Source organism: Leuciscus leuciscus (assembly GCF_965113295.1).
Source record: "Leuciscus leuciscus genome assembly, chromosome: 16".
In the NCBI taxonomy this organism is placed as follows: Eukaryota; Metazoa; Chordata; class Actinopteri; order Cypriniformes; family Leuciscidae; genus Leuciscus; species Leuciscus leuciscus.
In genome coordinates, this window is record NC_138740.1 from 24,111,034 (window position 1) to 24,127,133 (window position 16,100).

General features: G+C 36.4%; 2 protein-coding genes across 3 annotated transcripts; one reads left to right on the top strand and one right to left on the bottom strand.

Moving 5' to 3' along the window:
• Nucleotides 1-1,840: 1,840 nt before the first annotated feature.
• On the bottom strand, nucleotides 1,841-8,462 carry qpctlb (glutaminyl-peptide cyclotransferase-like b). Of its 2 annotated transcripts, none has more exons than XM_082139994.1 (8): nucleotides 8,191-8,462; nucleotides 7,668-7,917; nucleotides 6,015-6,161; nucleotides 5,494-5,787; nucleotides 3,981-4,142; nucleotides 3,513-3,612; nucleotides 3,031-3,147; nucleotides 1,841-2,926 (listed from the first exon to the last, which is right to left on the bottom strand). In XM_082139994.1, the coding sequence occupies exons 1-8, from the start codon at nucleotides 8,283-8,285 to the stop codon at nucleotides 2,781-2,783; spliced, it is 1,311 nt and encodes a 436-aa protein (XP_081996120.1). In that variant the 5' UTR covers nucleotides 8,286-8,462; the 3' UTR covers nucleotides 1,841-2,780. The 2 variants fall into 2 exon arrangements, with proteins under 2 accessions (XP_081996120.1, XP_081996121.1); XM_082139995.1 differs by having other exon boundaries at nucleotides 8,187-8,461.
• Nucleotides 8,463-13,071: 4,609 nt separating this feature from the next.
• Nucleotides 13,072-16,003, top strand: meiosin (meiosis initiator). The gene is made up of 2 exons (XM_082140299.1): nucleotides 13,072-13,479; nucleotides 13,567-16,003. Exons 1-2 carry the CDS (start codon nucleotides 13,253-13,255, stop codon nucleotides 13,658-13,660), a joined length of 321 nt encoding a protein of 106 aa, XP_081996425.1. The 5' UTR covers nucleotides 13,072-13,252; the 3' UTR covers nucleotides 13,661-16,003.
• Nucleotides 16,004-16,100: the final 97 nt, after the last annotated feature.

The window sequence follows — 16,100 nt, forward strand, 5'->3', positions numbered from 1 at the left end:
TGTCACACTACTGGACATTGCTAAAACTGCTTGAGATCTGCCGTTAAGAACATTTACACGAGTCTTCTCAGAACATTTCAAAATAACAGGCAGGAAAATAATAACAGCAAGGAAAATAATAACAGCAACACTCTACCTTGTCAGTGACAGAGCAAGATTTCATTGGTAATTGGTATAACGCCCAGAATCATCATAAACGTTTACACAATGACACTGTAACTGAATTTGCCGAAATGACCTATGTTTCCCAAGCGGGAAGGAAGTCGACCGGAAGTTGAAGCCGGCCGCGTGCCACCATCTTGTAGCAGAACTTCACCTGCTGTTAGCATCCCATTGAATCCCATTCATTTTGGCGTCACTTTGACAGCGAATAACTTTACATCTGAGGCATTTAAAGACTCCATTTGTCCATTATTTATTTCTAAAGAAACACGACAATGTATAAAATGCCCCATTACCTTGTAGCTTATGTTATGGCCCCGTAAAAACAGTTTTTGTAAAAGTAGGCTAACGATTGCGTCATAACCACACGACTCTCTGTCGCACAGTAGAGAGATTACCGTATTGACGGGAGGAGAAGCTCGCGGGCAATCGGGGAGATGTGGAGGCAAAATGACAAAATAATTAATCAGAATACCTAGCAAAAGTTTCTCCTGCTCCTAGCTCACGGACACCTCCTACTCACGATCTCCGTCTCTGCAAGATTCGGAAGGGAATGATTCAGATTTCTCATGCCACAGCCACTAGAAGACAGACGGGTTGCTCACGTCACATATACGTCGTCAAGCTCAGTTTGAGTCTGCGCGTCAGGAACGGAAGTCCTAAAAAATCGCTGAAAATGGGCTTCACTTGCCTCAATTGAGTTCCAATGAGATGACTCTGTCCATTTCTTATACTGTCTATGGGCTTGTTCGACTTCATGCAGCTCTGCGCAGAACGATCGGCGGCTGACTTGAAGCAGTGCATGCCGGTTAGAAATTTTGTCCGACTTGATACAGCGCTGACGCCACGTGACTGTGACGTATGGCATCAAAGTACCGCGAGAGCGTTTCGAGAGTAGCCGGAGAACTCAGCCAGCGCAGCTTCTCAAGAGCGGCTGCACTGGGCTGCAGGAGGGCTGATGACGACACAGCTGTTCCACGATTGGCCGGATTCACCGCATGACAACGATCACGTGTGTTTCGTGTTTATTCGAACACCTTTAGTTCCTCTAATGCTCTCAAATCAGTTTATTATAACAGTGAACACTCTTTTCATGTCGTTGTCATGTTATATTGTGTCATGTTTATCAAATTAAAACTGCTTAAAAAACGTAGACTCCACTTCATTGATAGTTGCTTATGTTGAACTTTATTCTTGTTCAAACAGACGCTGTATGAAGCAGTACATAAAGTATTGAATGAACATGTCTCATGAAATGAAACATCTGTGTATTATTTGGCAAATATTGCATTTATTTCACTGCAGCTGTGGTAAAGTATGCAAACACCACGTGAGCGGTCACTACGGGAACCAGAAAGTGTCCGACTTCACGTCTCCGTTTGCAGCTCCTCCCCGCCTGCACGCGGCTACTCTCGCCGATCGGTTACATCCAGCCGCAGCCGATGTCGAACACACCTAATGATGTTTCCTAACTGATGCAGTGACGACAAGACACGCTCCAAGTGCCCGATACACTGCTCCCTAGTGGCCAGGCTGTATTGAAACACACTGCACAAATACAAGGACGAGACGAGACTCACTTCCTCCTTTATATCTTATGCAGTAGTCTAAGGACATAGACTATACGACTATACGATCAGACTATATCAAGTTATGCAAGTCCATGTTGAAACTCTGCAACTGCAAAATACATATATTTATTCATTATTATAAAACAGACATATTCAAATATTCAGTTCATTAATGCAAGTCTCAAGTTTATTTGCTGCAATGTTATATGCTGCAGGTTACTTTTTAGCAGGAAAATCCATTTAAAAATAAATATATGTATTTAAATAATGCCTATCTAAAATAAAGTAAGTTTGTTTTTCTTGAATCAAAAAGTCGTCTTTTATACCATTTACTGAACTTTATTGATCATAAGAGATAGAATATGTTTTCCTTACTGTAAATGCCCACTAAATTAAATATTCCCTTTTATTATTAATTTTTTGCATTATTCCAAGAAAAAAAGTTGTAGATCTGAAGTGTCTCTAATTTAGAGAACAAGTCAAGTCTCAAGTCAATTGCTTGCCATCTCAAGTCTCAAATCAATATTTGAGTTTCAATCTCTGTTATAAAATTAAATAATCTAGACTAACATGTATTGAACATTTAGAAGTTATAGACTGCACATCTGAGAAAATTATTGCAAGACTAAATATATATATATATATTATGTTCACCAGAATTTTTGTAGTATTATCAAGCTTCATTGTAGTGCATAGTGTAATAATTTATCATATAGCATCAGGTTCACATCCATTCCTGAGCTTGAAGTATCTACTTTGCATTCTATTGATTTTATTGCAGTTATTGAAAATATGAATCAAATTTTGTAAACCGCTTTTTTTGGCACAGATAATAATATGATTTTGTCAAAAGGCACAATACCGATTGATTAACATGGCAGAAACTTCAATGGTAAGCATATGTCAGAATATAGGACGGCAGCCTGAGAATATACAGTATGTTATGCATCTCTGAGTACAGTCACTGATATCAGATATCCTAAAGCAGTGCAGCTGAGGTATAGACCGATTCACGACGGATGTGGTTGGATGTAATATTATACCATCCTAGAGCCGCAGATATTCCGCCAGAAAGACGACGAGGACTTTGGTGAGATTGTCCACGGTGGGACTGTGAACCTTGTCTGCTGTGTCCTCCATCGTGTGCAGGAAGGAAGGGAACGGCGTAGCAATCATGTGCAGCACTGGAACTCCTGCATTCAAAAAAGCAAGGTCCATACAGTATAGATAATCTTACAGCAATATTTTGGCCATATTATTTTTTTTTTTTTTTGCTATGATGGACACTTTGTCCTACCTCTCTGAAGGAAAGGAAGATGATCATCTTCAACCGGCCCCATGTTCAAATCCTTAATGAAATAGCTCTGCTCTTTGGCATGAGAACTAAGGAGCCCTAAATGATGAAGTCTTTTCTCTAAGAAAATGCAGAAATATAATTAGAGGGATTAAAGGACAAGGCCATATAGATGGTGTAACTACCTATCATAGGGTCTATGACTTAATTTCATAATTATAATTTTCATAACAATCAAGACATGATCATTGTATTATCATGTGCAATATTGTACATTCTTTACTGATAATGTTTTTTTGTTTTTTTTAATCTTCACATATAGACATAGATGTCAATAAATGGTATTTCCTTTTGAAGTAAGTGGCTGGTAGTTTTTATTCTAATTTAAGCCATTGCAGATCAAACATTAGTTTTAAGTGTCTTTATGGCCATTAATGATTAACCGGGATTACTTTAGCATTAATGGAAAGTCAAATCAGTCTTACCAGCAGCGATAAGGCGGTCAAACCAGCGAGCTGTGTTCTCAAAGTGATTCACAAACATGGGATCAGGGGAACCGATAAGGTCCAGAAGAACAAGGAGATCCTGCAAATATCAGCAATAACTCAATATATTTATATACTTCTTATACAATAGACACTTAAAGAGACAAAAAAGAAAGAAAATGTGTCCTTATTTATTCACCCTCATGTTGTTCCAAACCTGTATGAATTTTCTTCATCTTCTGCAGAACATAATATAATATATTTTGAAGAATGTTTTGGTCTATACAATGAAAGTCAATTTTGGACCCCATTGACTTCATTGTTTCAAAACATCTTCTTTGTGTTCCACAAACAGAAAGTCATACAGGTTTGGAAAGATATGAGGTTAGTGAATGAAGAACAATTTTCATACCCCTTTAAAAACAAATGCACACACACACACACACATACACAAGCATCATGTCTCACCACAGCGTTCAGCAGTGTGGTTTGTTGAGAACCCGGCGGGTGAGGAGTGCGGGACATGGAGTCTGCGAGGTGCCGTGAGCCATATAGCGAGTCTGTCTGAGACCACTGCTCGAAAGCCTCTCCTCCATCAAAGAACACCAACTGCAGGGTTACCCTGGACATCTACAGACACACACACACACACGAAAAAAACTGTGTGTGTAAAATAAAAGTAAACAATCAATCAAATGTCACAAATTTTCAATCATGGTTCAATCATTTGTTGCAGTGGGATTCTGTTTACTAAGGATTTAGATTAATTTAAAATAATTTCTTCCACCTGGCCTGTGGAGGAAGATGCTTCTTTATTATACTAAAAAAATCTATAGCGAGTCCCCATGGATGAGTAACCATGTAGGTTCCCTTACACAAAGAAAATATTTCCATAAATATATATGAATGCTCAATTCTAATTATTTAATGTATATTGAAAATATACAGAACAATATGTGTTAATATATTGAATAATACATAAGGAATTGCCGCTATTCATAATATTGAAAAAAATGTGACAATATATTTACTACAATATATTTGTTGTAATGTATTTCATTTTATATTCAGTAATACACTTCATAACATATACATGCACTGTACATGAGATAAAATATGGTACTATGTGTGTATAAATATATTTGAACATATGTACTATATATTCACATGTATATGGGAACATGTATGTGCAATATATGTACAAGATCATGAGTAAAATATACATAGTTAATATATATACACATATTTTTTTATTTTTTTTTATTTTTGTAAAATCTTATTCACCCACAATGTTGCCATGACTTTAACAAGACATCCATTGTCCAAATATCCTAAATATTTGTTTGCAGTAAAACAAAATCTTACATTTTCATATATAAAATATGTGACAATGCAAACAATAAAGTGAGATAAAAGTTTATGAATATGTGTTTAGCTTTATGTAAACCCATACGTTAACTCATGAAAGATAAATTAATCAAGCTATTACATGTAAAACTGTAGTGCAGTTTTTGTCTCTTTTGTAAATTTTTTATATGTATCAATACATAGCCATACATGGTCAATGCATATACTGCAATATATTGAAAAATAAAAGCACTAGTTTCCCATATATGAAAATGTATTATATATTGTATTGCTTTATATGTATATTTCCATATATTTTAGTTTTGAAAGGGTTTGTGAGGATCTTCTTATCAAAAACCTTTCCAGTCATGCAGTGTTTTGAAGCTCTTGGCTTTGTTACAAGTTAAACAACAGAGCTGACTCTGAATTCTACCGCACTGTGGCAATTCACAAGTCTGGAAAAAGCTTAAGTGACCTCCTCAGAGACATGTATCGCTCTCTTTATCTCAGGACAGCAAGAACTTATGAGCTAGTTATGCTATATATACACTGTATTCAGATTTAGTTTTTAAATGAATGACCTCTGAAAGCGGTTTTCTTGAAAATGAGATAAAAGATTAACACTTTGTCTCACCATCTGCTTGTGCTTTTTTAGATGTGGGTCCAAAGCTGTGACCAGTTCCAGCATCATAGCACAGGGAACAGCTGAATCACTAGCACCCACAAACACCTTATGTGGGTCACTTGGATTTGTTGGTATAAATTTGGAGTCATAATGACAAGCAAAAAGCAATCGCCGAGGAGCCGTCGGGTCTAAAACAGCCAGGACATTAGAGAAGCTAACAGGACCACGAGGGGTTTCAGATATGAAGGAGTCCACATCTATAGACCAGCCCGCTGAAAGAGAATCCAGTTGAGAAAAGATGTGCTACAATCACAGAAAATGGAAGACATCAGATTATAGCATATTTGGTTAGATCTGAGAATAAATTGAATTCACATTTATTTGTATAGTGCTTTTCACAATGCATATCGTTTCAAAGCAGCTTTACAGAAAATGTATGCATCCGCAGACTCTGTTATCAGAGGTGACTGTGTCCAAGATTAAATCGAACTAAAAACAAAGCTGATATTTCTAAATTGATCGTGTCTTACTTTTCGAACAGCCCGACTCCCACGACTTCCTGGCTGTCGCTCAATGAGAATGGGTCGCAGATGGGAATACCGCAGTCTTCCCCAATTCACCTGCGAGACGAGCCGCTTCACCTGGCCAACTGTGGGCTTACCTGGCTGGTGATTCTGCTATAAAAGGTTAAAGATGGCAAACATGTGAAAGGTGATCGGGTGCACAGAATGAAGAGCAACATAGTCATTTGGATGCATGGAAAATTGCAGAGAAATTAGATTGAAAAAAACTGGGTTTTGGATTGTGATATCCATTTTATATGGCTGGTCTACCCTTTTAAAATATAGGTTCAATACAGCAATGCAACAGAAGAACCATTCTGGGTTCCCCAAAGAACATTTTAATGAACAGTTCTTAAAATAACAGTTTTTTTCTTAGTGTGAAGAACATTTTGATAATGTAAAGAACCTTTCTCCACAACAGAGAATCTTTTGTGCAATGGGTTATGAGAGAACTCCTTGAACTAAGTGCTGACTGCATTTCTTTATATTTGAGTACAAGTTCAAACTCTATGAACCGCTCCATTGGTAACGTACGGACTACGGAGCTGTCTGAAACACTGCCAGCGGGACATTAAACAGGAAGTGTTTGTCCGAGCTCACAACAAGGTTTTGCGAGTGAACGCAAATATCTTTTCGAGAGAACGCAAAAAGTTTTGAGAGAGAACACTGTTATACAGTAGGGGGCGCCATTACGCATCTTCTGAAATAGTACAGGATCTCCGGATCACAACACAGGTGAAGAAGCAGAAACAAGTGATAGAAGATTGCTTACACAAATGTAAAACAATGCGATAATCAGACATTCAAACAGCATAAGTTCAAAACTGCCTAACGTTACAGAATGAAATGTCGACCTAGGAAGGGTTAATAACTGTGGAACTTTGGGGATGTTGATGGTCTCAATCTACTCCATTTATGTTTTGATCATCGTTCTGAATCCGATCCGGACGTAGTTTTTGACAAAAATGCGATTTTCTCAGCTTTTTGTTTAAAATTTTGCTTTTTTTTTTTAAACTTACCCTCAAGTCAAATGTTGAAAAGGGTTGCGTGAAACTAGAATACAATGTTTTTAAAATGTAAAGCAATTAAAATTAATTTTAACTGTATTCATTAAAATACAGTTAAAGATATATTTCAAGAATAAAAAAATGAATGCCTAAATAGGAACAGAGTATACTTAACATGCAAAAATAACATATTGTCAACTAAGTTTGATGTTATGCTCAAAGAAAACTTACAAGTATACTTTCAGTATAAACTAAACTAGTAGTTTACTGAGAGAGTGTACTTCAAAGTTTACCACTGTTATTCTTACAGTATACTTAAAAGCATACTTTTATAAACTAAAAAGTGGGCCAATTGTCCAAAGTAGTATGAAACAGTACACTTACAAGTATTCTAGTGCATTGATATAAAGTATACTTAAAATATACTTGAACTTTGCTTAAGTATACTTAATAAAATTAACTTTTACCAGCTAAAAAAAAAAAAAAAAAAAAAAGGCATGTTCCAAAACAGCTACAAGTTAAAGATGAATTTCCCAACAGGGTTGTATTCTAGAGAAATGATTGAAAAGTGCACAAGAATAGAAATGAAAAAAAATGTCTGTAGTCCTCTTACCTTGTCTTTGAACAGGTCGGGAGGTCTGGGAGGTAAGTCATACTCCATCGGTTGGTGGTTCGATAGTAATAATGCCAGTGTTAATGTCATTGCCACCAGCACGCACAAACACAGCAGCAACAAACGCACGCGACAGATGCGAGGCTGCTGGTCACAGCTCGCGACAGAACAGTTCCATCTAACAGGCGCTGCTTTGTACCGTAAGCGGCTCATCTTGTGTTTACGACAGATGCCAAAATAGGGATTAAACCTGCATGGAAGGGGAATATAGAAAAAGCAGTTAAAATCCCGAATCGTACCACGAAACTGACATATTCAGCTCGAAACCAATGACTCCTAACTCATTTTTATAATCTCGTGAACACTTATAGGATAAGTAATACAATAATTATATAGATAAACAATTAATAACACATGCAAACATCATAGCTAATTAAATGACGAAGCACATCTTAAGTTGTTAGTGTCCACAAAATATGCAGACCCCGAAAGAGCAGATTGCAGGGAAGACACACTTACTTACTGTACCACTAGTCCGGGAATGGCACACCACTGCTCTATCAAATCCACTGCAGTCGCAGGAAATAAATAGCACATCGTGTTGAATGACGAGAGCATTTATTCTGTCTGAGGAACATTTCATTACCAACGCCGGGTTGATTCGTCTTTGATATCTTGACAATGCAGGCTGTAAATGATAGTATCTCAGTTCTGCAGTCGTGTTACTGAGGCAGATGAAAGCTATCTGCGTAGCTCCTCGTCCCACTCTAGGGTGTCCTCGCTGTCCCCAGTTACTTTTGGCAGTGATGTAGGATAATAAATAGGCTGTAACAGCCTATTCAAATTCATGCATTTGACTCGAGCATAACAATAGGAAAGTATACGTTTTCAATATTTAAAAATAGATTAAAATATTTAAACCTCTCATTAAAACATTGCTTTTTATATTTTGATTTATTTTGCACATAATTTGCACGTGTTAGCTGATGTGTAATTTACGCACGCCTAGTGTCACCGAAAGGAATTGCACACATACACAAAAAATTTCTTCGCACAATTAGCCACGCCCAAAGCCAATTGAAGCAATGGATGTGGTCTTCTTGATGCTCAAACACAGATGATAGCGAGTCAGGGTTTTCACATTTTTGTAAGGAAATCAGTATGATTTTAATGGTTATTTAACATTTAAAAAGATACGCTCAGGCTTTAAATTTTATAAAAGCGTTTATTGCTAAGCAGCCCAGTAACCAATTGTCACGAGGTCTGTGTAAAGGACCTATTGGAGAAAGCCTGATACTTCTCGTTAGCCAATCCACGTGAGCGCTGAAGCTGATTGGCTCTTTTCTTTTCCAATGTCATTTTAAGAAGCTCTATGTTGGTGGAGATTTAATTTACTGAATACTAGTCTGTGGCATTAGACTCCGAAGAGTAAAATTCAGGTAAGGCAACTACATCTACACAAGAAAATCCATTAAAAAGAATAAAACATGAAAATAAAAGAGACGTATCAGTGATCAAAGAATTATGCGAACCTATTTACAAGCTATTTAACAGCATCTAGAGTCTATTCAAAAGTATTTTGAAATTATATAGCTTTAAATAAAGCGCGAAACACATTGATACTCAGTCAGCTGTGATAAAATGCCGACTATTTTAAATGTAATTGCTTTAAATTCTCAAAACTATATTATTATCAGAGCATTATTTTGTAGAATTAAGAATTAGATGTGGTGCTTATTGTAAGCAGTGTAGAGTAAGTTAGTAGTTAGTTACTAATTACATCTTCAACATTGTAACTAGATTACTGTACTAATTACTCTAACGTTACCTAAAAATTATTGCATTACTTGTTATTGCTCATTACTTTCTATATCCCATATCAACCTCGACCAGTTGAACAATACAAGGATAGACATCAAACTGCTCTTTTAATTCTTCCAAATAAATAAATAAAAATTGTATAAATTATTCTTGAACTGACAAAAAGTATTTAAATGGAGAAGGTTACATTAAAACATACATTTTAACATTTAAAGTTTGATGTCAAATCCACTATTGTTTTATATAGAATTGTTCTATAGCCTATACATAATTTAATACAATTACATCAGAAGTAACTAATTAAATTAAGAGTAATTCCTTACTTTATTTTTTCAAGGGTTAATTAATTACATAGTAATGCATTTCACCCAACACTGATTGTAAGGCACTATATCTGGAGCATAATACTTTTTCTAGGCGTTAAAACCAGTCAGTCAAACATAATAAAATATACTTTTCAATTTGTTACATGACATGAATGACTTTAATACATATAGTTAAAAATAATGATAAAACAATGTTATTGACTCTGTGTCCACAGGAGACCATGATAAACATGCTGCATTGCGTTGACTTCCACCACAGCCACATTCATAGTCTGAAGAGTCATGTTCCCCCACACTGTCTCCCCAAAAACAATGAGAAAAGTAAGTTGCTTTATTATTTATGCTCAATTCAAGTATTTTTATGCATTTGTTTTGTGATATGGAAGGGGGCATGCAATATTGACTAAAGTCTATGACCTGTGTGTGTCTGCAGAGTCAGAGAACGAGGACACTCCATTATCGAGCACACCACCACAATTCCTAAAAGCCAAGAAAATGTACACCTACAGTGGCATAAACAAATATACAGGTAAAGTATATGTTTTTAAAGAATAAGATATTAAAGAAAGGAAAAATAGTATATTTTATTATACAAAATGGCATTTATTTTCACTTACACTATGTTTAAATGTATAAACAGTACATTTGAGTGACAAAAAGAGGGGCCCTCAGAGCAAAGACTCTGAGAGATTTATCATAAATGCTGTTGAGGAGCAAGAACTCCAGCTGGTGTGTGACGGACAAAGCGATTCATCAGAGGTCCTATCTGCAGAGGACAAAGAGTCGTGGTCTGTTGATGATAGCCAGCCATCACAAAGCTCCATAGACTCCAACTCCACAACTTCCTCTTACAATACAGGTGAAAAAATCTTGTTTTCTTTTTGGTGTTAGACATCAATTAAATCCACATACTTAAACATAAATGATACCTGGGGATATTTTTTGTTATCAGGGAGCACTGAGACTGAATGTACCTGTAGTATCTGTGAAGACCAAACAGGAAGTGAGGATGGAAGCCCAGGGAGAGAGTTGTTGGATACACCTCCATCAGGGTTTGTATATTGGATGTTTAATTTATATTTGTGAATAGAAGAGAAATTACATCTTAAATTGATAGATCACCAAAAAATGAACAGTCAAAATTCAGAAAATTCTTTACTTACCCTCAAGTTGTTCCAAGCCAATATGTATTTCTTTGTTCAGTTGAACACAAAAGAAGATATTTTGAAGAATATGGGTACTAAAATTGTTAATGGACCCCCTTGACTTCCATAGTATGGGGAAAAAATACTTTGGAAGTCAACGAGGCATCAACTATAACCGACATTATTTAAAATATCTTCTTTTGTGTTCAGCAGAAGAAAGAAATTCATACAGGTTTGGAGCAACTTGAGGTAAATTACATTTTTGGGTGAACTATCCATTTAAGATGTACCTGTGTGCAAGCTTGTAACTCGTTTTTATGTTTTACTAAATCTTCAGATCAGGAATTCTTCTTAAAGACCCCATGCTTGGAGCTTTTCCAGCTGCTTGGAAAATGCGTTTTCCTTTCAGCCCCACGCTGCCAAAAACACTAATACTGCCTCTGCGGCCACCCCTGTGGGAAGCAGACAGCCTGATCCTCAACCCCTTTCTGCTCACATCTCCTTCTCAAGGTCTCAGCCGTTCTCTCCATCCCGAAGGGCGAGAAGTGCTACAAAGTAAAGATGAGCCATACAGGCCTTCACACATATTATTAGATATACATTATATATACTACTATAGACTAGCATGTATACTATTTATGAAATCGATGCATTAGTTGTTTTATGAATAATGTACTTTGTATAATTTAATGGGGACTTAGATATGGTGGCCGAGGGAGCTCAACACACTGCAACTGAAGAAAACACATGCAAATAGAAAAAACACCAGCAAATTAAGAAAACATCTTTTCAGTTTGACAACACATGTGCTGCAAATACTCACAACGCAACCAAATACAGAAACGCTGCAAATATAATGCACATACGATCAGGATGTTAAAATAAACAAAAAACTCTCCTTTCAGGTCATTGACAACACCACTGACAAGTAGACATTGAGCAATAATCATGTCCTAGTCAGGTTCCTCACTTGTTAGGGTCTCCTTGAAATATTTCCATTGTGGTCTGTGCTATTTGCGGCGTGTTTCTGTATTTGTTTGCGTTGTGAGTATATACAGCACATGTGTTGTCAAACTGATGAAGATGTTTTCTTAATTTGCTGGTGTTTTTTCTATTTGCATGTGTTGTCTTCAGTTGCTGTGTGTTGAGCTCTCTCGGCTACCGTACTTAGAGCCAAATGTGCACATTACTGACAGTGTGAAATTACAAACAAGACACTGTTGCTGGATGCTGAATGCTGACTGACCAATATTTTTGACCATAACAGCATTATTCGAGGACGTGTGGGTCACCCCAGAATCTACCATCTTAAATAGTCCCAGTTTGCATGGCAGTTTTGCAAATGACTCAGTAAGGCCAAACTTTGTGATCCTTTGTTGCCTGTATATACAGTGGGGTCTAAAAGTCTGAGACCACTATGAAAATCTGGGGTCAGAGACACAGCATAGCAGATTTGCAACATGTATGTAATGCAATTAAATAATACATAACTTTATATGGGTAAAAATTACACATAACAGTGTGTAGTGAAGCGAAAAGGCTAACATACCCTGAAATTTTGAACGTACATTAATATGAGACCATTCTAAGTGTAGCAAAAATGCAACACTGTGCATAACGGGTGAAACTTTTTAATATTGTTCTCATATAATGGAGCCTGTTCAAAGAAGGGTACTGGGTTTTTGGAGCTTGTTACAAGTTTGATATAGTTGTGTGTAAATAGTGACTGTACCTGGTTGAAATACATCAAATAAGTTTATCAAAACTTTCACTTACTGTATCCAAAAAAATAGTGGTGAAATTGCAATTCTGCAATATTTTTCCAATGGTTTGTTAACTATTGGTATCCTCAAGACATGTTTAATGTTGACAAAAATAAATAATTAAATAATACATTGTGAACAAGCTTGGGTCTCTGGGGGTTAAAAAGTTTCACACAGAAAACAGGATTTTTTAAAAGTGTAAAATCTAGAAACGTTACGCATGATAAAATGAAAAAATGAATAGATTAATAAAAGATTCTGCACTACAAATAAGCAACTTTGTGACATTGATCATTTGTCTCTGTTCAGGCTTAGAAGCTCTGTTCTAAGCCTCATATCTAAACAAAACTTAGATATGTTTAAAAAAATTGGATAAAATTGGACACAATTGTAATTAGAAAAATGCAAAATAGAAAAATTTTTACTAGTGGAATTTTGGACCCCATTGTATGTTAGTTAAATGAGATATTGTTTTACAGTGAGCTCTCTATTCATGGTATCTTCTCTGTATTTCAAATTGGCAGACTTTCATGAGTGCTGGAAATGGCAACTATCTGTCCTTGAAGACTGAGGAAGGGAACAAAAGTTCTGAAGATGAGACGCCAGAACAACTCATTCCTCTGAAAAGAGGAAGAAAAGAATGTTCACGCCGGCGCACTTCAAGAGCAGGACGTGGTACAACGCAGCCAATCCCTAAGAAGAAATGTGTGAATGGCTTCATTATGTTCTGCCGAATGAACAGAAAATTATATATCAGGTGTGTATACTACTATTAGACCAATCGAAATATATCTGAATATATAATCCTTTAATGACACACAGTGTTGATATTATTGGGGAACAGATCCTATCCTGGCATGCCATCCACTACAGTCACCAAAGAGTTAGCCAATCTCTGGCACATCTTGCCCAAGAGGGAGAGACGTTTGTACTGGTAGGCTCTCTGAATTCTCCAAACTTCATACAGGTTTATCTGTTGCATTGCAATTTCATATAAACCTCTATCCATTTTAGCCTGAAAGCCTGGAGCTTCAGTCGGCAGCAGAACCGCAATGTGCGCGATCAAGAACACGAGACAGAAATGAAGGCAGAACGCTCTGTGCCCAGTCCACTGCACATGTTACTGGCATACAGAGAAGTGTATAAAGCTGTCAAATGAATGTCTTCACACCTCAGTTACCTACTGCACTGAGAATATGCTTGAACGGTCTAAGCCAAACTGATCTTTAAACTGGTCTTTAAACAACTGCGTTTTATAGTTCGATACAGTTTTTTTTTTTTTTAGGGTTAATCACTGTTGTGACTAAACACAATTACATCTCAGGCATTTTAAAATAACTTATTTATTGTGTTAAGTGTATTTTTTATTGTTCTAATGTTTTTAACCATCACAGAGCATATTTACATTTTCAGTGTTTTTATATGCTGTTTTCAGCATTTTTCATTGTGACTTTACATTGTTTGATAAAGCATATTCTGACTTTTATTACTTATTTATAATACATGACAATTGTTAAGTATCTATCTTTGTAGATATATATTTATATATTTATTATAATGTTTTATATCAAACTGTTTTATAGCTTTTTATTACAGCCATAACCTAATTATTCTCTAAGAAGCCTTAGGGGATCTGTAATGTTTCCCAAGAGAGTTATCAACCTTTTGAAAGTTGTTCTGGTTTGTACATACTGTGCTGTTATTAAACCTGGACTGAGTTCAGTTTGTTTAGCTTTTCTGTGACTTTAAAACTCACATAAAACCTGCGTCAGAAGAACTGGAACATTGTCATTCAATGTTCATTTCTACATACCCTCTGCCCCTTAATGTGTGTGTTTATTAAATATTCTGGCTTATTTGTTTAAGCTTTCAGTTACAGGATTGCTGCAGGGCTTCATTCGCCTTTACACAAATTAAGGCCTTAAATCAGATCTTAAATCAGAAAAGAAAGTCTTTGGGCCCTATTTTAAGGATCTAAGCGCACGGTCTAAAGCGCAGGGCGCAAGTTCACTTAGGGCATGGTCTAAAATGGTTGTCTCTTAATGAGTTTGGGCATAACGTGAAATAAACCAACCAGAGTCTCATCTGCCATTCCCTTTAAAAGCCAGTTGTGTTCACGCAATGGCGGATTCACTATTTACATACAAAGACTGAACGCGTCTCAATTTTGATATTTTTAGGTCAAACCGTTCTTGTCTGTCAGTCATATAATGCAGGTCGATGGTCACTGTCTCAAAGAGCAAGCACAGAGTCCAAATTAAAACAATTCCCCATCGTCCAAATTAAACAATTCCCCATCGTAAGTACACATTTATGGCCCAAGACACGAAACGAGTGTTTTGGGCCATAACTGCGTAGCCAATGCGACATCTAGTGTATATATCTATACCCGCCCGCGCTCTCAGATCACTTAGACGTGGCTGTGTTCAAGAGGTAAAAACGATATAAATACTGTTCGTTTTCTCACACAAACCGCTCGTTTCGTGTCTTGGGTCATCAATGTGTACTTACGATGGGGAATTGTTTAATTTGGACGATGGGGAATTGTTTTAATTTGGACTCTGTGCATGCTTTTTGAGACAGTGACCATAGACCTGCATTATATGACTGACAGACAAGAACGGTTTGACCTAAAAATATCAAAATTGAAACTACTGCGGAAAAAAAGACACCTACATCTTGGATGCCCTTGAGGTAAGCTAAAACATACCAAAATTTAATTTCAAAGTGAACTATCCCTTTAAGAACAGGTTTTTGTTGGTCAATGGCGCAGTCTATCTCCGTTGCCTCAAAATAGCAACATGCCAACAATGCGCCTCAACACACCTCGTTTTTAGACCAGCACGCCTATGGGCGCAAATGCATTTGCTATTTAAACAACGTGGCGCAGGACGTGAAAATGATAACTGCGTCGGACTGAAACTAGCAAAAGACACTTGCTGCATTGCGCCGGGTGTATGATAGGGCCCAAAAATTCACACTGTAAAAAATGTTGCTGCAATTAGATATAACAACTTAAAATTTGTTGAGATAACTATATCCAACTTAACTAAACTAAAGTTTACTAAACTTAACATTTTAAGTCAAGCACAAACACATACTTTTTTAAGTTGGAATAACACCATTTCTTATTCTAATGTTGAATATTAAGTTGTGATAAATAATCGCAGCAATCATTTTTTACAGTGTTAAGTTATGGCATTAAATGTTGCATGCATTGCAAAAAATTATTATATCTTCCATTTTTGTCCTGTTTCCAATACAAATATTGAAACATCTTTGATACATTTACTTGAGATGCAAATGTAAAACGTCTTGAAAGTCTTGAAAAAAATTAATTGAAATTGTGTGTTTAGAACAAATATCTATCAATGAGTT

Coding starts and splice junctions, on each gene's coding strand:
- qpctlb (XM_082139994.1), bottom strand. CDS start 8,285: ATGCTCTCGTCATTCAACACGATGTGCTATTTATTTCCTGCGACTGCA. Junction 3,148..3,512: donor TGACCGCCTTATCGCTGCTG/GTAAGACTGATT, acceptor GCATTTTCTTAG/AGAAAAGACTTCATCATTTA. Junction 2,927..3,030: donor TCTTCCTTTCCTTCAGAGAG/GTAGGACAAAGT, acceptor TTTTGAATGCAG/GAGTTCCAGTGCTGCACATG.
- meiosin (XM_082140299.1), top strand. CDS start 13,253: ATGAGTGCTGGAAATGGCAACTATCTGTCCTTGAAGACTGAGGAAGGG. Junction 13,480..13,566: donor AACAGAAAATTATATATCAG/GTGTGTATACTA, acceptor ATTGGGGAACAG/ATCCTATCCTGGCATGCCAT.